We start from the raw sequence: 24,973 nt of genomic DNA, 5'->3' as shown, positions 1-24,973 counted from the left end.
GGAACACACATAAAAAACGAGCGAAAATCTCTAAAAGAAAAGCGCCGCGACGGAGGTGGGTGAAAGTGCCCGAAAGGGTTACCAAAAAATGCGTCGGCAGAATAAAAAAAAAAAAAAAAAATAGGCGGGCAAAGAAATGTAAAGAAAAATACGAAATCACCCCCTTCGGCCAGGCTTACGTGCTTACACTTATTACCATGATAAGGTGGACAGATTGTCCTGGAATGGGGGGCAGTGCCAAGTGTCCTGGTGCTTGGCTGGTTGGCATGCAACGGTCCCGCTTTTCCGGAAAACCCACGCGCCACAGACCACGAATCACGGGCTTATCTGGCTCGTCCGGAAATGAGTTGTGCCAAAAAACGCAGGCTGCAAGTTTATGACGGGATGCGAGTAATGGAGTTCAACTGGGTTTATGTCCTTGAGAAAGGGATATTCACACCTTCCACAACTATTAGGACCAGGCATTGGGCATGCATTGTAATTAGCCGTTGCTAAGACCTGATAATGCCCCCTAGAAATATATGTACATACATAAGTAAAATCAAATAAAAAGCGAACGTTTTCCAACTTTTATCACGCTAATCAGTTCCAGTTACTCCAAGCTATATTACATTCAAGGAACATTATGTAACACGTCGATCTGGTTATGCCCGTTCGTCTTTTTCTTTTAAGCAGTTCAATTCCTGCGTGATAAAGCAGTTCTCTCTGTTAAAGTGAACTTTTTGATTGATTCATATGGATATTATAATTTGTAAAACAGCTATAAACGGCTACTACTCAGAATAAGTAACACAAGGCACGCAATAAGAAAGCTAAAGCGAATCTACAGTTCTTAATGTTAAGACTTCGAATTTCTAGTGTGTACACACTTGACGACGGTGTTTCCGCGGTGATCCCATCTGGTCACTCTATTCTTTATTCCTTTTTCGTTGAACTTTCGAATCGTCTAGGCGCCACGTGGTCTTTCATTATCGCATCTTCTGACTCTCTTTTTTAAAGTAGTTTGGCAAATTGAGAGGCAACGCAAACTGAAAATGGTTACTCCCACCATCAAGCTTGAGTCCTCGGAAGGGGTGATCTTTCCGACGGAAGTCCGAGTCGCCATGGTCTCCGAAACCATCAAGACCATGTTGGATCACTTTGCCGTGCAGAACGACGAGAATGCCATCGTGCCCCTGCACTCGGTGAGCACGTTCACCCTGGGCAAGATTCTAGCCTGGGCCAATCACCACAAGGACGATGATGATCAGTCAACGGAGGGTGAGGAGCTGAAGCCACGTCGCCCATATGCCATCTCCCCATGGGACGCCATCTTCTTGATGGTCAATTCAACCACCTTGCTCGAAATCATACTGGCCGCCAAACAACTGCAGATCAAGGGCCTACTGGAACTCACCTACAATGTGGTGGCCAATATGATTAGGGGCAAGACTCCCGAGGAGATCCGCTTCATCTTCAACATTCCGGAAGACGTCTCGCCATCCGTGGACGGGGAGTTGAGATGGAAAGACCTGTTTTTGTGGCCCATGGATTTCTGAGCCGCTGGGACTGTTGACCGTATTTTAGTTTGGACACCTGCAAATGAAGAAGAAATTTTTTACTTAGTTAAGAATAAGAACATTTTGAGTTAACCTAAATATATACTGCCGCCAGTGTTGGAGAAGGTACCATTTTTGTTTTCTCTGTTCACACAACATTTGTATGTAAGTGTAGCAAATGGCATCGTCGTGCTTAAATGTGCATACGTTAAATAGTTGGTTTCTTCGACATTAAGAGTGATATTTTGGCTGGCAACTTTGTACATCAATGCATATGTGTGTACATACGTATGTACTAACTTATGTGCAGTAAGTAGTCTGTGTTGTTTGCCACAGGCCATAATGTGAATTCAGGGAAGCTGAGACTTTGCGAAAGTAATTCAGATTGAGCAACTTTTAGGAGCCACATTCGTTTGTATGTATGTATAAGATAGATAGATTCAAAATGGTTATTAATTAATTGTGCATTTCTTGGTCTTTCATCGACTTGATTCCGGATGTGTGTTGTTGGTAAAGGAGTGTATTCTTTGCGTATTATGGAGATTACTTACCGCTACCACCATGGAGGTCTGTGGCCAAAGAATTTCTGCATTTTGGCGAGCAGCAGACCGGTGCGCCGGTGATCCTCGAAGACCAACGATGACTGCGGCATGAAGACGGCGTTCGACAATCAAGGAGTGCCAAGAAATGGGCAATCATAGGCCTTGTTGAGACGCATTTGGATGCACCTGGAGGAGTCATTTTGGGCAGAAGGACGATTATGGAGTGCACGAAAATTACCACTTGCTAAAGCAGAATCACCGCGGATATGGTCATCAACGACGAGGGATAAGGGGATGAATGGCATGGATTCGCCGTTAGTAGCTGCGGTTATGCGCAGGAGGACCAGGAGGATGCCACGTAGTGCACAGATTCGTAACATATAATTTAGGTTTTTATTTATTTATTCCCTTCTTTTTCAAGGATTTTTGACAATGTTTCATTGCTGCGGGAAAATGTCAAATACATGGAGTGCGATTTCGACAATTCAATGGAGCAGCAAAACGGCGGCAAGGTTTCAAAACAGCAAGGGAGCATCATTAGAAGCACACTTTCTATTGAAATTGAAGTTGAAGATTATTACAGATAAGTGGCGTTGTTAGGACATAATTGGTAGCTTAGTTGACTAGGCTCGATCATGTTTCGCCACTCATTAATCCATCTTGTGTCCTTTCCGTACAGAATTCGTCTGGGCATTGAAGTAGAGGACAACTCAAAGGATCCGCGGCAAGAGTTTCATAAATGTGACTTGCATACTTGCATACATTGATGCAGCGAGTCAGCTTTGTTTTTTATTTTTATGTATTATGCTTCATATTGATCCTTATCGTATCTCTTCTCTTACAGATCCATCATTTAGTTCAGTTCCTAGTGGGTGGCCTCCTCCATGTGCGCTACGTCAGGATCAGCAGGGATACATCCTCGTCAAGAGGTCAATTCTCCCGGATTACATGTAAGTTGTTATTGGAGGAGGGTCTTTTTCGTCAAGGATCATCAGTCAGTGTTTATTTGGGTATTACATTAAATTTACAATGAACAGCAAGAGTTCCTTCTTTATGGTTATATAATTATAAAGAGCTTTTCTTCTTCCAATTATTTCTAAGGTATAATATTTTTTGGTACATAGGTTCGTAGCAATGTAGATAGTTTGTATAGTAGATAGATAGATAGATAGATAGATAGTTTGTATGTTGGTAGGTAGACATTTTAAGATCTACTTGCTGCTAGTCGTGTGAACTTGAAGGATTTTTTTTAGCAGGTCTTTTATAAGTGGGTTTTCATGACCGGCAATGGAATGAGCATAACGTTGACTGGCTTAATCAAAGACTTCTTTTATTTTATTATTTGTACATTGTAGGCAAAAGTTTTAAACTTACACCACAATATTTATAATATTTTTTCTATAGCTGCTGGCGCTTTCAGACGGACTTCTTTAATATCTACTTACAATTACAATTATTTACAAGTATTTACAATATATATACATACTGTGATTAACAATTGAGGGTTTCGTATTACGAAACTGTGTTTATAGCAAATTGATTATGTTGACTTTTTCCAGATATTAAAGCAGATGTTGGAGACTTTCAGGTGTGTTGAGGGTCTTTAAGTTGTCTCTAAGTTTGGAATTCGAGTTGCTGGATCTAAGTGATTGGAGGGCGATGCAATCGTCTCGTCTCGTAGAATGTGGGTCATTGTCATGGTGTCAATATTGCAGTAACAGCATTGACTGTTGATTGGCTGGAAGAATCGAAGTTTTATAATTTTTGAGAGATCTCTTCTTGGTATATCACAGATTTTGCAGTGCTCGATATAATCAGATATGTTTTAGTTTGTTGGTGTTATCGATTGGTATCAGGGATATGCACTTATCATGTAATTGGCTTTGTCATTAATAATGCTTGCTTTTAAGGATTTGTTTATATCAGTGCTGTTGAAGTTTGGGATAGTTATCAAGGTGAGGTCTGCGTATTCGATGCCAATGTGACTGCATTTTTTTTAGGAGCATGATCAATGAGTAAATCGCAGATCGTTGAGACGAAGAATGTTGTGTTATTTATGCTGTTGAAATGGAGTCGAAGCGAATGTAGCTTTTCCTTCTTCCTATTAGCGCTATTTCTATTGCAAGATGACGATAGCTTCTGCTGAGAATACTGAGGAGTAGCTTGGAAGCACTGATTGCCTCGTCTTCTGTAGTTATTGCCTACTATTTCAACGGGACTGCCAGGATGTGAGCAGGATGTAAGGCCAGGTCGCACTCCCTTCCTTCAGTGTAGGCCATGAGGGCTACTCCTCCTCCATCCCTTTACTATTTCCTTGTCTCGAGAACCGTCTGTGTAGAGTAGCGTATAGTTGTTGTTCTTAAGTTGGTTCTTGATTTGTAAAAATTGTTTATTGTAGGTACGTATCCTTGTTTGTGCTTGCTTTTTGTTAGTCCGCAAAATTGGGTGTCTATTACTTTATGTCTGCTATGGCTGATTTATGTTTATAAAGTATGGAGATGGATAGGTTAAGTTTGTTGCAAGCTATGATGCGTTGGTTGATGGCCGAATTCGGGTATCGGTATGGGTATCGGGTATCGGATAAGGAGTTAGAAGTTATGAAAAAGTACATTGATTTCGCTGACACTTGTCAGCGGTGGACAAAGCATTATGTAAGCAAAGATAAAGGGTGCCTTGTTCGCGCGCTTACACGGTGTTTCGTACTCAAAACAATGGGTAATGCGAAGTCTATTTCGGAAAGGCACAGACTTTTTATTATTTCTACCATTATGTGTGGGGTGGCTATTGTATCTGCCGCTGGATAAGCATTCCATGATGTTTAGCGATTTATGTAGTTTGTTTGTGTGAGCTTTATACTTGTATTTTGTGCCAAAAGATAAACCTAAAACTAAAAGAGTGTGATATTTGCTGTTGGTATTGAAACTTGGCATGTGCAATGCACATTGTGCATTGTGTTTTTCGCAGAGATGTGTATATGTCTATGTCACCAATTACTTATTTCAGTAAGAATGGTATCCAAGTTAATAGGTACATACATATTTTCCCTTTCTTTAAGTCCGAAAGATTGTTGAATGCAATTAGAAAGATAATAACTTGTGGAATGACGTTGTAAGGTGCGTGGACTTCTGAGAGTTTCTGATTTTCCTGTTGATCATGAAATTTGAGCCATATTTTATTATTATTATATTATATTGTGTGCAATCCCACTTTTTCATATAATATATTTTTTATTATTTTATATATATATATAATATTTAAAAGGAATATATTTAATCAATCAAACTTTTGTCATATTTTCCGAGCTCTTGCTAGCATGATTAGCATTTGCCCTAGAATCTGAACTGCTGAGGGAAAGTAAAGTACACAATGGCAGGAACAGAGCTCGTCTTCCTGTTCCTGCATATGCATATATCATTAAAATAGGTCCAGACACATATGTACATACATATATATACATATATACATCTATTTATTGTGATTCCTTCCCCTCTGCAGCTCCATATTTGCTACTCAAACTCCACATTTCACATCTGACTTGATGGTCAAACCCCTCGAAGAAGAAGCATTTTGAGCGACTGTAGAGCAGAAATCGCCAGTAGGAAAATGATAAATTACATAAAAATCAAATTGTATGTATCTGTGTCTAAAAAAAAAATAAACGACCCAAAGCGCAGGGGGGAAAAAAAAGCGAAGGGAAATTTTCCCTCGAATTTTCATTCGCAATGTTATGTAGTTGACAGACCAGATGCCCCCTTTCGATTTCCTTTTCTTTTATTTTTTTTTTTTTTAAGTAGGAAATTGTGTCCGAAAAGAGCTGTCTCCTCTCTCGCTCTCGCTCGCGCTCTCGCCCTATCGCGCCGTCCTTCTTATCAAATGATTTTCTTCTGTAAAACTTTCGCTGGCCGTCACAGGCGGACAAGGACAAGACAACCCTTTTAGTCCACCCCATTTGGATGCTTGGTGTTGGTGTTGGTGGTGTTTCATGAGAGCTTGATTTCTGGCCACGACCAGTGCACTGAGAAATAAGGTCGGCAAATGCGGAAATCTTACGCAGTCATCGGTATTGTATTTCAATGCTAAAGGCATTAAAATATATACATAAATATAATAAATACATATATTCATGGGAAATCAATTAAAACAATGCTAGTACCTATGAGCTAAATTCATGACGTGCTTAAAGTTTCTCCTTTATTTGATGTCCAAGCACTGGTTGTTGTTTTTTTTTGCAGTGCATCAGTGTCGCCTCCGCTTGTCACTGCCAGGCTAAAGAATAAAAATAAATAAATAAAAACAAGAATTTTGCCGTGATTTTGCATTTCTGGGCAGGACTTCAACCCAAATATAAAATATACTGTCTCGCTGTGGGAACTAAGTCACTGGGTCCACCTTAAAAGAGCGTAAAGAAAACTACACACACACACACATCCGCATGTACACACGCACACGCACACGCACACACATGCATGCGCTTTACGGCCATAAATTAAACATGCCGCCCGCAAAAGTATGCTATGGATTTGAACTCGGATTGCGAATGCGCTGAGGCGTGCGAATGCCAAAGTTACCAGAAAAAAGAGCTGGCGAAAACTTTCACTCCAGAGTCGTGGCTGGCATGGTGGGCATACCTCATACTCTATTTTCCATTTTCCACTTTCCATTTGTTTGTCTGTAGTCGCAGCAGCAGCAGCAGCAGCAGCAGCCGCAGCCGCAGCAGCACAACTTGAAAACTACTTTGGCCAAGACAAAGTGGCTCAGAAGCACGCATACGCATGACCAGAAGTTGGCCAAACTGGGATATGTCGATGGGCCTGTACATAACTGGTCCACCCTCGGCTTGATTATAAATTTCAACTTAATTACTAAAACAGAATTTAATCCTTTCGAAGTGTGTCGCCGACTTGCCCATTATGTATGTACATACATATGTATGTATGTATGTATGTACAAGCATGCCTGATGAAATGGGTATGCGGTTGCAAACTACAAAGGATGCCTCACAACTTATGGCCAAGCAAACTATCCGCTCGCTCCGCTATCACCGACACAGTTAGCAACAACAATCGCCCGAGGCAATTGTGCGGCGTGGTGCACAGTGGGGCAAAACTGACAGCACTTGGCACACATTTTGGATAGTGTCTTCTCACTGAAGTGTAATATACGTGCATTTCTTGTAAAGTTGATAATGATGATAATATTCATAATAATGATACAACGTACATATTTATATCGTTTAGAACAAACATATAATTATATCCACTGCATTATTATTCTTATTGAGCAGCTATATAGCATACCATTCTGAAATTTATTCAATTTTCAACAAATTACAGAGCACAAGGTAAATAAATTTTGATATTAATATTTTTATATTTCCATAAATATATGTATACATATGTACATACATTGCGTACTTTACAATTGAGAATCTTAAGTCGAGTGTGGCACATTTGGCTATATTTTTGTTATGTTTATGCAGGAAAACCAATGGCCACATATACACGCACACACATACGCCCACCTGACATTCTTGTATGTGTATGCTTTCACCCCCTAAGCACACACACAAACAAACGCACACTGGGCACATACATACATACATACATACATACATGACTAAACCAATTTCCACAGAGCATTTTAAATTTCAAGCACACATGAAACGGACGAAGAAAGGCGAGTGGCAAGCCGTAGGCCGCCCCCTCCCACATTCACACACAGATGTGTGGGCAGCAACTTAACTTACAATAAAGGACATTGCCCAGCCTCCTGCCACCCACCACCCGCCTCCCCACCCCGCAACGGTATGTAAAGTGCGTAAGTTGTGTCCAAGGGTTTGGAATACGAGGATTGGGACCCTGGGCTTGGGTTCATTTGGGGGTTTTCTGCACTATTTTACATACGTAATGCGAACTTCATGGATGCAGAGCTCATAAGCGCCAACGGCCAAGGCTTTTGGAAATTAGCGTGGCTGCCAAATCAGGAACCGGCTTAAGGAGCACCAGGATTCCGGGATTGGGGTGCTATGGAGTGGAGTGGGTCGGTGTGTGGTGTGGTGTGTGGTGTGTGCTTGTATCCCCGGGCGGCTTGGTGGCAATCAACTGGGAATAGAGCCAGAGCACTCCTTTAGCCCAAGCGAACATGAAACGATTTAAAAAGTTATGTTTTATGTGTTCTTGTTGCCAAAGTAAACTGTAAACTGAATATGTTGATAAAATACAATAGATATGCTTTCAAAAATACTCGTAATATCATATTTATTCTGGTGAAACAAATAAGTTCTCAACAAAGGAAGGTTCCAGGTGTCCCAACCGGATTTGCTCCGAAAGAGACTGTGCCTCACAGGTCTTCGCCCAACTGGGCCGTCCTGCTCGGTATTTCGTCCGGGATGTTGAACGTGTGGCGGATCTCCTCGGGAGTCTTTCCCCTAATCATATTGGCCACCGTCTTGCAACAGAGATCCACTAGGCCCTTGATCTCCAGATAGTTGGCGGCCAGTATGATTTCGAACAAGGTGGGTTGATCGACGTTAATAAAGTTGGCGTCCCAGGCTGAGATGTCATGTGGGCTTTGCGGGCTCAACTCCACGCCCTCCGCTCCATGGGCATCATCGTCCTTGTGGTGATAGATCCAGGTCAGAATCTTGGATAGGATGAACGCGTTCACCTTGGGCAGCGGCACAATGGCATTCTCGTCGTTCTCCACGGCAGAGACCTCCAACATGGTCTTGATGGTTTCGGAGAGCTTGGCGGCTCGGACTTCCGTTGAAAAGATCATCCCATCCGAGGACTCAAGCTTGATGGTGGGAGCATCCATTTTCGGTTTGCCTTGCCTTTCTATTTGCCAAACTACGTTCAAAGAGATTCAGAAGAACAAGATGGGATGATTGATAGAGCACGTGCCAACTGGACGATTCGAAAGTTCAAAGAAAAAAGAATAGAGAACAGAGTGACCAGATGTGATCACTGCGGAATCACTGTCGTCAAGTGTGTACACACTAGAAATTGGAAGTCTTAACATTAAGAACTGTAGATTCGCTTTAGCTTTTTTATTGAGAATCGCGAATCGTGTTTTATTTATCATATCAGACCTTAAAAGTGTAATAAAAAAAAGTGTAATATGAATTTTAAAACCTATATGAATGTTGGGTAAGTGCTCAATCAAAAAATTTCAAAATAATAGTTCCGGAAAGAACCCCGTAAAAAATATTTTTAACAGAGGGAACTGGAAAATAGCACGTGGGCTTACATTACTTGCTCTAATTTTTCAAAAAAACTTTAAATTAAATATATATTTTTTCATTTGAAAAACAGACGGACAGAAGGCACTTTCTACCTGTTACATACTCATTAGCGATTCTAACATTCCCTTTTACTGTATTATTATTGTTTTATGAAACACTCCAATTATGTGTAACTTGCTTTCCATAAAATATATACACTTAACAGAATCAAAATTTTCAGTTACCGTAAAACTGTATTTTGAACCGAGTTCCAAAATAATATATTAATATTAAATCCAAGATACAAAGAAGAATTTCGATTTGCTAGCTTTAGTACTTAATTACGTACTTAATACGAGGATGAGGATGCAATTCGGCCAAAAAAGTGTCCGTTTTGGATAGCAAAAACAAAGTGCGAAAATACCATTATTCGAGTGAGTTTTCCTAGCCGCCAAACGGAACGCGATTTAAGTTTTTTTTTTTGTGTGCCAGTTGACGCAAAGGCTCTAACCTATTAGGCGGTCAGCAAAAAAATGAACTCGAGTCATGCCGTCTTGTGGAGCACCCTTTTCGAGCCGTCCCGGGGATCACCCCTTCCCATCGATTGACAGCAGCCGCACATAAACCAAAACCCTAAGATTTGTATTTAATTTAAATGCTTAAAAGATATATTAATTAAAAAAAGTGAGCATGTGGACAAGAATAATTTTAGGGTTAGAAGACATGAATACAGAGGGAGAAGTTTCTGCTGAAGTAAACATATTGATAAATTCTATCGGACCTAAACCTATACTTGCGTGAAAGATATCAAACTGCGAATGTACACTGAGAGAAATTTTCTGAATAATTATATCCGCAAATATTTGAATTATTCGCAATAATTCCTTTAAATGTGAACCCAAGGAGGAGACTTATTTTATATTACTTTTGTATTTTTAATTTTTATTTAATTTGCCACGCCCACAAACCGCACAAAACTGCCACGCCCACACTTTCGAAAAACGTGTTGATATTATTTCAAATTTTTATTAGTCTCGTAAATTTCTATTGATAAAAACAAAAATTTTGCCACACCCACTCGAACGCCCTAAAACCGCCCAACCGGTCACGCCCACACTTTGGAATAATTTTTTAAAATTTTTATAATTTTTTTTTATATCTATCGATTTTTCTGAGTAACGGGTATCTGATAGTCGGGGAACTCGACTATAGCATTCTCTCTTGTTTTTCCCAAAGTTGAACAAATTCTATACAGATTAACGCGACAAATGAATACACTGAGAACAATTGCTTGAACCCTAATTATATTGCTAGACTATAAGCTATTAAATATTAATTAAAATCTAACCGACCTTACCCGCAACCCACTCACTTACATTTAATTTTTACTGATTAAAGAAACTGATTTGAAAAAAAAGTAATAATTTATAAAACAAGAATATCGTGAAGAACAACAACACTGAAAAAAAAAACTGAAATATGGAAAAACTTAAATAAATAATTTATTCTTTTTTTTTTAGATTATATTTAGTCATCTTAACGTCTATTTAATTATAGTTTTTTTTCTTAACTTACATAAGTCATTATCTATCACCTTACTCTGAGCAAATTAAATTTATTTCAATTTGTTATGTACTTATTATTGGTTCCTATAAATATTGTTATTAATCATTAGTCAGCAAATGATAGAAATGAATATGTAAAAATTAAAATACTGAACTCGGCTGATGTTTCTCCGGACATAGGGCACATAAGGGGCCACTAGAGCCATTGCTCTCAAGGAAAGCTAGGTCATAGGTACACCTATTGTTTCATGCTTTCATTCTCTTCTTGAACTATCTTCGTTCGAATATATTAATTTGCTTCCTCCGATTTTGTATACTAACTCCTATATTCTTTTGTCGCAAGCATAGACCACCACCCCACAACGCCAAAGAGCTAGAGCCGGATTCTGAAGCGTGCATCCGCCAGTACAGGTTCCCTTGCCTTCCATCAATTCTTTTCGTTACACGTAACCAGTCTGAACCAAACATCCAAATGATCTTATATGCATATTTCATAAAAATAGTTTATACTATACATATATCCACACTTTCATTATTTAATTGATTTTAAATACATCGTTTTGTATATATTAAAATTATTACCTTTTAGAGTCTAAAACGTGGAAGACTACAGCACAGTACAGATCAACTCTCATTCTAAATTGATTAAAGGTAATTATCTTTGATACCAATTATCGGTCCGAATAGCCACTGGGATTGTAATCTAACCTTATTTATTTATCATAGTCCATAACATGCCACCTTTCTAAGGTAACACAAAATGTACTTGTTCCAACACTGGTATATATATATATATATATTATATAATATTAGTATATTTATCTAGGCGAAACAAAAAAGTTCTCAACAAAGTAAGGTTCCGGTGAAGTTTCCTCTTCTTCTCTGTGCCTCACAGGTCTTCGCCCAACTCGGCCGTATCGATCGGTAAATCGTCTTCGATGTTGAACGTCTGGCGGATCTCCTCGGGAGTCTTTCCCCTAATCATATTGGCCAACGTCTTGCAACAGAGATCCTCTAGGCCCTTAATCTCCAGATAGTTGGCGGCCACTGTAATTTCGAACAAGATGGGTTGATCGACGTTAATAAAGTTGGCGTCCCAGGGTGAGATGTCATGTGGGCTTTGCGGGGTCAACTCCTCGCCCTCCGCTGCCTGGTCATCATCGTCCTTGTGGTGATAGGCCCAGGTCAGAATCTTGTTTAGGATGAACGCGTTCACCTTGGGCAGCGGCACAACGGCATTCTCGTCGTTCTCCACGGCAGAGACCTCCAACATGGTCTTGATGGTTTCGGAGAGCTTGGCGGCTTTGACTTCCGTTGAAAAGATCACCCCATCCGAGGACTCAAGCTTGATGGTGGGAGCATCCATTTTCGGTTTGCCTTGCCTTTCTATTTGCCAAACTACTACAAACGAGTGATTCAGAGAGAAGTACGAGATGGGATGATTGATAGAGCACGAGCCAACTGGACGATTCGAAAGTTAAAAAAAAAAGGATATGAAAGAATGTGAGAACAGAGTGACCAGGTGGGATCACTGCGGAAACACCGTTGTCAAATGTTTACACAGTAGAAATGAACATCAAGAACTGTAGGATCGCTTTAGCTTTCTTATTAAGAATCGCGAATCTTGTGTTATTCATTATAGCAGACCTAAAAAGTGTAATAAAAAAAAGTGTAATATGAATTTTAAAACATATATGAATGTTGGGTAAGTGCTCAATTAAAAAATTTCAAAATAATAGTTCCGAATAGAACCACGTACAAAATATCTTTAACAGAGGGAACTGCTTTAGCAAGCAGGAGTTGAACTGCTTAAGAGATAGGACGTGGGCATACCTGCTTCTTTCTACCTGCTACATACTCATTTGCGAATCTAACATTCCCTTTCACTGTATAACATGAAATCAGTTACCAAAATTCGAAATACTCCAATTATGTGTAACTTGCTTTCGCTACAATATATAAACTTAACTGAATGCGGATGCAATTCGGCCAAAAAAGTGTCAGTTTTGGATAGCCAATAGCTACACCTTATGATTGAGTAGAACAGGATGAAGGACTCTGGCACCACACGACTCCCAGAGGAGCACTTTTTGGCCTGTTTTTGAAGTCCGATCAAATCGCTTGAGCTCAAAACGCTGGCATCCGCAAATGTTTTCAATTTCCCAAATGTATTCCAAGTTTTCTCCGCCCATCGTCCTTCGTCCTTCAAAATCGACGGGTGCATGGCCAGAACTTTGATCTCTGTATTATTCAATATATTGAAATTTGAAGCGTAGATGTCTGGCTGTATTGGCCGGGAATTGCCAGCAGCTGCCGGCTGCGAAGGACGAAGGACATCCAATGACTTGTGACTGACGGGGACGTGTGTGTCTGTGCTTGTGTGCGTGGCGGTGGTGGGGTAATAACAGGAGGGTGGGGGGGTTGTGTGTGTGAGTTCGACCGTGCCAAACGCACACACACGCATGAATTTTTTACACAGGACTCGGGGAGCTTTCTCGTTTCCTGTTTTCGCAATTCGCATTATTTTCATTTTTTTTTTTTTTTTTTTGAATTTTTTACTGGACGCCAGGACTTACGAGCGATTACGTTCTTTAGCTCGTGCCACATGTGTCTGTGTGGCTGTGAGTGTGTGCGTTACTACCCCCATTTGACTTTCACTTGCGTCTGGACTCGTCGTTTGCCCCTTTTTCCCGCTTTCACTCGCTTTCACTTTGCCCGCTGGCCAAAAATAACGAAAGTGTGAAGCGTTTGTCTGTCCCTCTATTTGGTTTATTCGTGCATGTGTGTGTGTGTGCATGTTATTTATGCCAATTCATGTGGGGCCTTTAAATTTTTCATTCACTTTTTCGCTCAGAGTTTTCCGCATTTTTCTACGCAGATCAATGAAGCTCTTAGCTCTGAACGCTGGCCAACAGATGGCGTTGCGTTGCGGCCTAATTAGACAAATGCAAAGGAAGGAAGAAGAATGAAAGGGGTTCGCTCTACCCTTTGCTACCAACTGTACCTTCTGGCGTTTCGAGGCTTTCTCACAGTTTCTGGACAGGAATTTTTCGCGCTGCGCATTAGCCGTAAATGGCATTGAAATATTACCAAATTTAAAAACCATTAGAAGCAGACCCCATCAATCTGTCCCACTCGCTCGCGCTATTTACCTCCTATATACATATATATATATTCATCCTTGCCGAAGGAAGAGTGAAAATCTTAGCACCGAAATTGCGAGGCAAATCAAAGAATACAACAGCAACAACAATAAAAAACAAAAAAATCATATAGAAAAAAGAATAAATAAATAAAGAAAAATCAACCACTTTTCCACTTTTTGTTTTGTCCTCGCCGACGGTTGGTTGGTCCACAACCGAATGACCTGAGTGGGCGGGGATCCTCCCGTTTTTTGGTGGCTGTGTACTACCAATTTGCTAGTGACCATAATCAACCCCTTTTTATTTGAACCCGGCCCGAGTTTTCTTCCACTCGCCTCCTGTGCATGCAAAAAAGCGAAAAAAAAAGTTAAAATCGTGCGTAAGGAGGAAAAAGCGCGTAAGAAACAATTTGGTTTGAGGGAATATCGGAGGAATAGCAGGGGCATCAATTACGAGGGGATCTAAGCCAAGTCTTGAGTAGCAATTGAACAGTGATCAGTCTGAGTCCCTATGATCTATCATCATGGACCATATACTTGGCAATCAGCTTGTTACTCAGCAAATATTATCCATTCGCCTAGTTGTTTGGAGTCCTGTTAACATTTCAAAGTTGTAGTTTAGTTGTAAGTGTGGGCATTAAATTACAATTGGTTCAATTGAATTACACTTAGGTACCAATAGTTTAACAAATGAGGACAAACTTAAGTAATCAAGCGAATATTAATCTAAGCAATCGTTTAACTTGACTAACTGATAAAAGTTGATATATTTATACCCGTTACTCGTAGAGCAAAAGGGTATGCTAAATTCGTTGAAAAGTATGTAACAGGCAGAAGAAAGCGTTTCCGGCTATATAAAGTATATATATTCTTGATCAGGATCAATCAAGCCATATCCGTCTGTCCGTATGAACGTCGAGATCTCAGGAGCTTTAAAAGCTGAAAGGTTGAGATTCAGCATACAGATATTAGTTTTTAATTTGTTTCTCATTTTTTTCACCAATATTTATCGATATCTCAGAAAAAATGAAGAAACTTTGCGTTCGCATTCACAATAACTGATTAACGGGTATCTGATAGTCGGGGAACTCGACTATAGCATTCTCTCTTGTTTTGTTTTTTACTTCGTTACTTTTGTCCAAATCTTTTTATACGCGGTATTTGTGAAGTAATCGGGAAAACTATTATTGTATAATACTATAGTGTGTCCGTTTGACTGTCCGTCCGTATAAACTATACAACAGTTTGTCGAAGCGTTTTTGCAAGTGTCTTACAGACATGTTTGCAGAGTAATACGCAGTTAGCTGATTTTCCCTCTTTATGTGAATATAGAATTCTTTTGATTTGAACCAACCAAAACTGACTGTCCGCCTACGCACGTGGCATTCATCAAAGAACCCAGCGCTCATGCATATTCAAATGATGCCCGGCTAGGAATCTCAGCAACCAAAATCAAGGCGACGCACTTTGGGGCAGCGCCCCCATTCCTCACGCCCACGCCCACAAATTCTTAAAGGCCATAAAGCGCGACAAATGCAAAAGGAAAAAAAAGAGAAAAAAAAAGTGAAACAAAAAACCAAAAAAGGGTAAAAACGATGAAAAAGAGACGCGTAGAAGCAGCAAAGTACGCACAAAGTTTTGACAGCCGAATTGGCATAATGATGGGGTTAGTGACGCCCATGGAAGGGGCTTAAAGAGAGTGTGTCGAGTGGGCTGAGTGGGGGTGGGTCGATCCCCTCGGACGCACCGCATTGTCACTGCCTTGGCCAACCTCTATCTTCTTTAGCCGCAATGCAGATGGCCCGTCTAGCTCCTTTGACCATCTATCTCAGCGTTTTTGTTGTTTTTGGCCCCGTTTTTCAGTTCTTTGGGCATCGCGCCATCATCGTTAATTTATCTACGCAAATGCAAAATAATTACTTTACTTTTTCTTTGCTTTTTTACAACAGCCGCCGCTGCCCAACCCCCTTTTATTTTAACCCTTTTCTCAGGACAACGGCTGTCGAAATTCATGTACTTTGCTTTCCATTTTTCTGCTGCTTTTTTTTTATTTTTTGGTGCGTTTGGGTACGTTTTTTGGTTTTCGTATTGAAAAGCATTTTAAAATCCAGCGCCAGCTGTCCTATCGTGGCCTTCGTCCTTCCTTCTTCGTCCTTTGTCCTCTTGCCCATCATCTTCCTATTTGTCGTCTTCTTCTTGCAGGTTCCCCCACATCACTCGCTTTTTTCGGTTCGTTTTCTGTGTTTTTTAATTAAACAAAAGGGTTAAAAAGTTTCGCTAAAGGACGAGATAAATCTATGCCGCGAGGAGGGAATGAAAAAGGACCAACCAAAGGATATGGGGCGGGGGTTATAAAAAATCGAAAAGACCGAAATGGGGGTAAAATCACATTTTTGCCCCCTTCCTCTCATTTCTATTTAGTTTTCGTTTATTTTTAAAAGGAAAATTTTAATAACCAGGGCTCGGCCCTTCGAAAAACTTTGGATGGGGGTTGTTCTATGTGCCGCGCACCGACTGAAATTACATTTTGATGTAATTTTTCACATTTTTCTTCTATATATACTTTTGTACATACATACATACATGTATATTTATTGGATGGTCACATTATTGGGGGATGGATGGATCACATTGTGGGTGGCCAACCCCTTTTGCCAATGTCCGGTTTTTCCCTTTTTCACTTTCCATCGACTGCCGCGTGTGTTTATCTCTCGGATTTTCACTTGAATTGTTAACTGAAGAAATGGTTACATTGCACAAGCCTTTCATTTGCTTAATTTGCCTTTGATGTGTAAATGTTAAGTTGGCAAAAACTTGGCGGAGTCAGTTGGGTCAATTCGAGGTCAATTTAGGGTTCCTATTTAAAAAAAAAAAAAAATGCATATCGAACTAAAAAGGCGGAACGATAGGGACTCTTTAAGTGACTAAGATCGATTCCCTAAAACAATATTTTCCTTTTCTCACTGAGTGTAAAAGGGTTTGAAGCCGCGTAATTTTTGTTTTTTTTTTCCCATTATCGCGCTGAGAAGGTGAGCAAATCCAAACTTTGTGGCTTTTTGAAAGTCATAATCCATTAAAACAACCCCAAAATTTTTAATTTAAATTCAGTTTTTTTTTTTATTCAAAAATACATTTGTCGCCGTATTTTACCCGCTGCCATGGGAAAGATCTCCCTTCCAACCCTTATAAACACATATATCTAATAGTTAATGCAGAAAATGAGCAGTCAATTATAAATTTGAATTTTAAAATTTTTTTTTCATTGCCAGCTGAACGCCATTTGCTTATTTCGATATAAGCATAAGTTTGATATTCTGGCTTCCAAACAATATATTGTACAATCCATCTGGCATTCTGAATTCAATTACAGATTTTCTAACTACATTTCAATGAGGAAGCGAAAATAGCCGAAATTAATAATATAATTACGAAATGGAAATGAATAAACACTCAAACTATTTCAATAATAGAAATTACTGTCTTATATCGTATAAAAATCTTCGATAATAACAGTCGGAAAAAGTTGATTTATATAAATCACTCGAAATTGTTATGTATTCATTTTAAAATATACTGCTTTAATGGATTCCTCGTTGAATATCATAACATATAGCATATATCATAACCTGACCTTATGGATCGTCTATTGAAAAACTATCTATCCTGCTCCCAATTCCATTTCCAATTCCAATCCCTAGCCCACTTCCGGCCACAATCCCCAGACAGATGATACTCGGCTCGTTAGGGCCAGTAGCAACAAGTTTCGTAACACTCCCATTAGCCAAGAAGCCCCTTCCACGCAACACATGGCCAAATTTAAACTCACATGAAGTCGCATTTATTTTTATTCAATTTGATAATAACCCCAAGGATCTGCGCCCAGCTCTGAATTGGGAGTAATGGTGGCGCTGGAGCAGCTGTTCTGGGTGGCCACAGTGGAGCATTTAGAGTGGACCCAATGTAACAACGGCTGCTTAGGCTCTGCATCTTCACCGCCTTTCATCCTCTTTGGCCCCCTAAGTGAAAAAACTCATTTTCCCCTTTAGTCGAGAATTTTCGTACAATTTTTTTTTTTTTTTTTTTTTTTTTTTTTTTTTGTGCTGGCCAAACAAGAGAAATGGCTAAGAGGGAGAAAAGTGAAAGTCAAGAAGGGTTGGGGTTGAGAAAGGGGAGAGCTGCTCAAGGAATACCCCCTTGAGTTTATAACTTAAAAATTCAGAGCACGAACAAAGTTCTAATTTAAACACCCGAAAAAAAGCACCGAAACTGAAAAGAAGAAGGCGCTGCAAAATAAGAACAGGCACGAGGCCCAAAAAAAAAAAAAACTGCGAATATATGCTGAGAGAAAAAAAAGAAAATAATATCACAAAAAAGGATGCCGAAATAGAGGGAGATTTTCGTCCTTCGGACATAAAGTGCACGCTCCAAGGCGAGTAAATAAAAAGCGAAAGCCTGGGCTTTTTCAAACGGACAACGTACAACGGAAGTAAAGGGGTGGACAAGTGGGAAAAAAAAGAAGAAGGTGTTTTGGTGGGGCACAAGGTGACTGGGCGTGGCGGAGAACACCCACATCGCAATACACTTCCAAAGTCAATCGGTAGAATATTAGAAAATAAAATCAAAATATCTCTGCGATATTTATAGCAATGAAAATTCAATAATTGTGTAAATATTAAAAAAATCTTCAAAAATTTAGTTCTATTCCTATTATCAAATATAAAAATGCATACAAAAATTGCGAAACTTGAATTCGTAACGAAAATTCCCACAGAATAACCAATAAATTATGAACTAGTGTTGAATTTGTTAAGTCATCGTTTATACCAGCTAACTGACAGCATGGGAAAGGGTATGTCAAAGAAAAATGTCGAAGGAAAGTGAAAGTAAAGTAAAAAATGCGCTGGATGAGAGCAAGAGGGGGGGGGGGTAGGGGAATGGGTAGGAAAATAAAGTGACAGTACGAAGACATTTCGGTCCGGTCACTTTTGTCCGACGAACCTTGAAATATAGAGAGAGAGATCTTGCGAATATTTAGATCTTCTATAATCCCAAAGATGGATTTGTGACCTGATGCATAAGGAATGGCTTTCCATTAATGAGATTGATTATCTTAATGGCCTCTCAATCTGCGTTTATCCCACCACCACCACCACCACCACCACCAGCACCACCAGCACCACCACCGCCTCCAGATCTGCCACCCTTTTTTCCCAACTTTCGCTCTTATAATTTCCCTTTTTTTGCGTCTCACTTTGCATTCCGAATTTATATAAATGCCAATTTTCATTTACCCAGTTCGGCTGGACCAACCCTTCCATCCTTGCCCTTGCCCAGCACACGACCGCCACACTCCCGGAATTTGGTAGCCGGGATGCAGAGGGGTGTCCAAGTTCCAAGGATCCAAGGCTCTATTTACTGGACCTTCACTGGGGGTCCAATCATTTCATTCGCTTTTTTCTTGCCTTTGTGCCATTCTTTGGAAACTTTTTCGCTTCTTTTTTTTTTTTGGACTCCGTATTCTTGGCGAAGAAGGAGGAATGGAAAGGAATGGTTAGCAGTTGGGTGGGTGGAAGGTGGTTAGAGGTGGGAGGTCGGCAATTATGTTTAATTGGACCTGGTGGGCCTTTCACTCTCAATCTTTGCGCTCAAGTACTTAGCCGCCCAAGGAAAGGATCCTAAAAGCGGTCACTTGATGGACTGGAAGCCTCAAGAAAACAAGTCAATAACCGTTGACCTTCGTAATAAACTCTTTCCACTGCGAATTTCTCGCTTAAAAAATAATGAGCATTATTAATGTGTCTATGATCTTAATTCAAAGTATAAAATATTGATCAAATATTAATTGAAATTGATTTACATATTAAGCGGTTAAGCGGATGAGAGGGTAAATAGATTGAAATAGATAGATGCATTCGTTACTAAACATTATGTGCATGTGCATGATAACTACACTATATTAACACATGATGTTCCATAGCCGCGTATTTCCGAGTAACTTGGAGATAGCAAACTTAACCCTTTGGTGACATTACAAATAATTCCGCCTAGCTCCTAATTGTGCACGTAATTCTATTATATTTTGCGGAATGGGACACCAACTATCGTAAAACTCGGTACTACTACCCAGCGATCGACGGAGACAAGTGTTTAATGAATGGAAAAGTTGGGCATTTTATTTTAACAGTTATTGCCGAACGAGGAGCAATCATAGGAACTAGGAACAGGACGTGGCCATGACAATCAAACTCGTAACATTTTTGGGCCAAAACTTTGCCTAATGCCTTCATCCCTTTTTCCCAAAAAGGACCAGCAGCAATGCTACATTTGCGTCATTTGAGTTGCCACTTAGTAGAAACTCACTCACACTGTAGCATATTGGACTAATCTACCCTAAGAATACAATAGATGATTGGGTATAACATAGCGTCAATACATTGTGACACTTTGTCATAATAAATATAAATATACAAATATACAAAAAGACCACCAAAAACTACGTAAGCACTCCAGCGCCCCAGTAATACGATCTAACGCTTATACATAAGCCGATCGCGGAGCGTGGGAATGCTGAGCATGCACTTTGCAGCTCAAGTGGTCAATGCCTTCTGCATGCATATGTATATGTATAAATGTAAGTAAGAATACATAGATATAAGCAATGTATGTGCGGGTTAGCTGAACCCAACTTCAGCACACTTTGATCATTCGAATAAACAGATTCAAACAGAGCAGAGGTTCTGAGCTCGGAAAGCAAATCTATTACATCTATTACATGGCGACCGTGACTCGGTCTCGAGTCTGTCTCTGTGTTGTGTGTGTCCGTGTATGTGCGAGGGTCTTTAAACGGTGCTAACTGTGCTGCAAGCGATGTTCGCGCTGCCTGCTGCATTTTCTAATAAAATGCGTTTGAGTAAAACAAGATAACTGTGCACCAAACCAGATTGTGTGGCATGCCACGTGTAGCAGCTGATGACCAGACAGCAAAACGATCAGCAAGCACCAAACGCACAAAAACACACAGACACAAGCGGCAATTGATGGCAGACGAGCCACAATTGACCGAGGCGCAACCCGAGGTACAGAGGGACCAGCCAACGTTGGGAGAAGCACTGGAATTAAACCCCGCCGATGGACCGCGCCCACTCACAATAGCTGAGTACCGGGCACGTCAGGAGAAGCGCCAACCCAGGAAACATAAACGCTCTGGACGTAGAGTGAAATTACTACAACAACGCCGACTGGTCAAGGAAATGACCCAGTTGGCCAAGGAGGAATCATCCCGACAACGCTACAAAGAGCGTCTTGAGGACATCGAAAGCAAGATTTCGCAAGGTGCGAAACAACGCAAACGGGCTGCATAAATAAATGCCAATGCCCCAATTTGCTTTAGATTTAATTTCTACCCCAAGCCGATGCGGGAAACCGCTGCTTGGAAAATACTAAAATCTGTTAGGCTTTTTCACTAACAATGTGGTTGGAGAATTTTTTTTTATTATTGTAAACGACTATGTGAGCCAACCACATATATTAACCATTAATATTTCCACGTCTCTGGCACTGAGTATACATATATACTCAGCTGCAAAATGTTATTTGTGTAAAATGACAACAATGAAAAAAGTTCTTATTTTGACTAATATAAAAGAAAATATTAATTTCATTTTTCCGATTTTCAAGAAGAAAATATTTTTCCTTCCTTTAAGCTCCAAATAGAATATCTTATTTTTTTTCCTTTTTTTTAAAGATCCGTTTCATTGAATATAGATAAAATGGGATGGTTTAGCGATTCTAGTGAGGCAAAGGACAATACTGCCAACGTAGTTAATAACGTAAAAATTATAGATCACACAGACGATATAAATGCGTTGTGGATCTTATTGCTGATCATTACAATAGTACTACTTCTACAATTTCTGCTTACAATTTATGTTAAGCATAACAAGATCATCAAAAGACGTTATATAAATAGGGCAAATCGTTTAGACCAGATTTAAAAAAAAAATAATATGGATTAGAAGAAAGCTTAATAAAAACTTTTTTTTTTACGACAAGAATGGAATGGAGCGAAATAGCGATACGAATAGACGAATTTCGCTTCAGGTTCGATAAGTCTTATAAATGTATCAATAGAGACGCAGTAATAAAATCCGAAACTTTGAAAAATCATATAGAGATATTAGTAGGAGAATATAATAATATAGTTACATTAGTAAATAAATATGCAAATAGGCTCACATCTGAACATAATAACAAATGTTTGAGGGTTATAAAATCCCTAAACACAAGATTAAATAACATCAGAAAAAGAAGGCATATTCTGATAGATGTACCAGAAAGTCTAAGTCAATTGGTTGAATTCAACACAGACCAGTTCAAAGAACTAGACGAATCTGTTCAATCAAGCGGCGCTGAGTCCGATAGTGACATTGAAACGCTAGAAGGAAGCGACCGAATTGAATTTAAATCTGAACCAATAAAAATTTCTGAGATGGCACAGACATTGATAGAATTTATCAGGCTAGCCACATCTCTGATACCAGAGTTTGATGGTAAACCAGAAAATCTACAAAGTTTTTTGGATGCTCTAGGTCTACTAGATAGCTTAAAGAGCACACATGAAACGACAGCAGTAAGCCTAATAAAAACTAAACTTAAAGGCCATGTAAGAAACCTTATAAGTAATGAGCAGACGATTGCTGCAATCATTACCCAACTGTCAAGTGCAGTAAAAGGAGAATCGGTAGAAGTGATATCTGCCAAGCTTCTGAATCTACAACAGAGAAATAAAACGGCTAACCAATACACCCAAGAGGTGGAGAAACTGACAAAGGCCCTTGAAGGTGCCTATATCAGTGAAGGTCTCAGCCAGTCCTTAGCAAATAAATACAGCACTACAACAGCTGTAAAAGCAATGACACAGAATTGCTCCATTGATAAGGTAAAACTTATCATGCAAGCAGGCACATTCACAAACATGAATGATGCCATCTCCAAATTTGTAAACAGTTGCACAGAGATAACAGGTCAAAGTAACACTGTACTCTATTATCGACGAGGTGCAAATAATTATAATAGAGGCGCCCGGGGTTATAATCGTGGTAGAAATATCAACCACAACAATTACAACCGGGGTAGCAATAACAACAATAATAATAACTATAATAACCGTGGAGGTAGGCGAGGCCAAAACCAAGGGAGAGGCCGCGGAAACTACAACCATGGTAATAATAATAATAGCAGTGTGAGAATCGCGCAAAATACGTCGGAAAACTAACAGAACCCTTTAGGAAACAACCAATAAATGTAAAAGTTCATTCCATCAATTATAGTCTTAATATATTCGTAACCTTCTATAATCATTCAACTGAAAATAAACTAACATTTCTCATAGATACTGGTGCAGATATCTCACTTTTGAAAGTAAATTCTGATAACTTCGTAATTCAAAATGAAAAAATAATAAACATCGAAGGCATAGGCCAAGGTGTGATAAAGTCTCAAGGAACAACCTTAATAGAACTCCAATCAAAAAAATATATTATCCCACATGAATTTCATTTGGTAAACCCAAATTTTGCAATACCATGTGATGGAATAATAGGCATTGATTTTATAAAGAAATTCAATTGTCAACTAGATTTCAAACCAAGTGAAGACTGGTTTATAATTAGACCCCAAAATTTAAATTATCCAATATATGTCCCGATAACATATAGCGCTGGCAACAATACAGTTCTTCTGCCAGCCAGATCACAAGTTATTCGGAAAATAGACATTAATGTTGTAAATGATTTCATATTTGTTCCTAATCAAGAAATACACAATGGGATTTATGTTGCAAATACAATAGCAGCATCCAAACATGTATACGTTCGACTTCTAAATACAACTAATTTCGACCAAGTGGTCAAAGTAAATAAAATACAATATGAAAATCTAAAAGATTATGACATTCATAATACCGACACTGGAAATAGAAGCGAACAAATACTTTCAAAACTAAAGAAAAATTTTCCAGACCAATTTAAAAATCAATTAACAGAATTATGCACACAGTATAGTGATGTGTTCGGACTGGAAACCGAACCTATATCAACAAATAATTTTTATAAACAAACATTAAGACTTAAAGATGATGAACCCATTTATATAAAAAACTATAGAAGCCCGCATAGCCATATTGAGGAAATTCAAAAACAAGTAGGGAAATTAATAAGCGACAAAATCGTCGAACCGTCTGTATCTGAGTATAACAGCCCACTCTTGCTAGTTCCAAAAAAATCATTACCAAATTCACAAGAGAAAAAATGGCGATTAGTAATTGACTATCGTCAAATAAACAAAAAACTTCTTTCGGACAAATTTCCACTCCCTAGAATTGATGACATTTTAGATCAACTAGGTCGAGCTAAATACTTTTCATGCCTTGACTTGATGTCAGGTTTCCATCAAATAGAACTTGAGGAAAACTCTAGGAATATAACATCTTTTTCAACGAGCAATGGCTCATATCGCTTCACGCGATTACCATTTGGTCTTAAAATAGCACCAAATTCATTTCAGAGGATGATGACTATATCATTCTCGGGATTAGAACCCTCTCAGGCATTCCTTTACATGGATGACTTAATGGTGATAGGATGTTCCGAAAAACACATGATTAAAAACTTAACTGACGTTTTTAATGTATGTAGGAAATATAACCTAAAGTTGCATCCAGAAAAATGTTCATTTTTCATGCACGAAGTGACATTCCTAGGTCACAAATGCACAGACAAAGGAGTATTGCCAGATGACAAGAAATATGACGTCATCAAAAATTATCCTGTCCCTCATGATGCGGACAGTGCAAGACGATTTGTAGCATTCTGCAACTATTATCGTCGATTTATAAGGAACTTCGCCGACTATTCACGGCACATAACTAGATTATGTAAAAAGAATGTCCCTTTTGAATGGTCAAG

At 39.3% G+C, this 24,973-nt stretch overlaps 3 protein-coding genes across 3 annotated transcripts, besides 6 other annotated features; 1 reads left to right on the top strand and 2 right to left on the bottom strand.

Moving 5' to 3' along the window:
• Positions 1-953: 953 nt before the first annotated feature.
• SkpE (SKP1-related E) lies at positions 954-1,666 on the top strand. Its single transcript, NM_134515.2, has one exon. The coding sequence runs from the start codon at positions 1,035-1,037 to the stop codon at positions 1,536-1,538; it is 504 nt and encodes a 167-aa protein (NP_608359.1). The 5' UTR covers positions 954-1,034; the 3' UTR covers positions 1,539-1,666.
• A 2,593-nt stretch (positions 1,667-4,259) lies between these two features.
• Positions 4,260-4,386: a mobile genetic element.
• A 300-nt stretch (positions 4,387-4,686) lies between these two features.
• Positions 4,687-4,788: a mobile genetic element.
• A 3,545-nt stretch (positions 4,789-8,333) lies between these two features.
• SkpC (SKP1-related C) lies at positions 8,334-8,962 on the bottom strand. The gene has a single exon (NM_134514.2). The coding sequence runs from the start codon at positions 8,894-8,896 to the stop codon at positions 8,420-8,422; it is 477 nt and encodes a 158-aa protein (NP_608358.1). The 5' UTR covers positions 8,897-8,962; the 3' UTR covers positions 8,334-8,419.
• A 1,296-nt stretch (positions 8,963-10,258) lies between these two features.
• Positions 10,259-10,525: a mobile genetic element.
• Positions 10,526-10,931: 406 nt separating this feature from the next.
• Positions 10,932-11,315: a mobile genetic element.
• Positions 11,316-11,649: 334 nt separating this feature from the next.
• On the bottom strand, positions 11,650-12,305 carry SkpD (SKP1-related D). The gene has a single exon (NM_134513.3). The coding sequence runs from the start codon at positions 12,231-12,233 to the stop codon at positions 11,757-11,759; it is 477 nt and encodes a 158-aa protein (NP_608357.2). The 5' UTR covers positions 12,234-12,305; the 3' UTR covers positions 11,650-11,756.
• Positions 12,306-14,779: 2,474 nt separating this feature from the next.
• Positions 14,780-15,125: a mobile genetic element.
• Positions 15,126-20,375: 5,250 nt separating this feature from the next.
• Positions 20,376-24,973: part of a mobile genetic element that runs on past the window's edge.

Source organism: Drosophila melanogaster, chromosome X (genome assembly GCF_000001215.4).
Source record: "Drosophila melanogaster chromosome X".
Lineage (NCBI taxonomy): Eukaryota > Metazoa > Arthropoda > Insecta > Diptera > Drosophilidae > Drosophila > Drosophila melanogaster.
This window is presented reverse-complemented; position numbering and strand designations above follow the sequence as displayed.

Coding starts and splice junctions, on each gene's coding strand:
- SkpE (NM_134515.2), top strand. CDS start 1,035: ATGGTTACTCCCACCATCAAGCTTGAGTCCTCGGAAGGGGTGATCTTT.
- SkpC (NM_134514.2), bottom strand. CDS start 8,896: ATGGATGCTCCCACCATCAAGCTTGAGTCCTCGGATGGGATGATCTTT.
- SkpD (NM_134513.3), bottom strand. CDS start 12,233: ATGGATGCTCCCACCATCAAGCTTGAGTCCTCGGATGGGGTGATCTTT.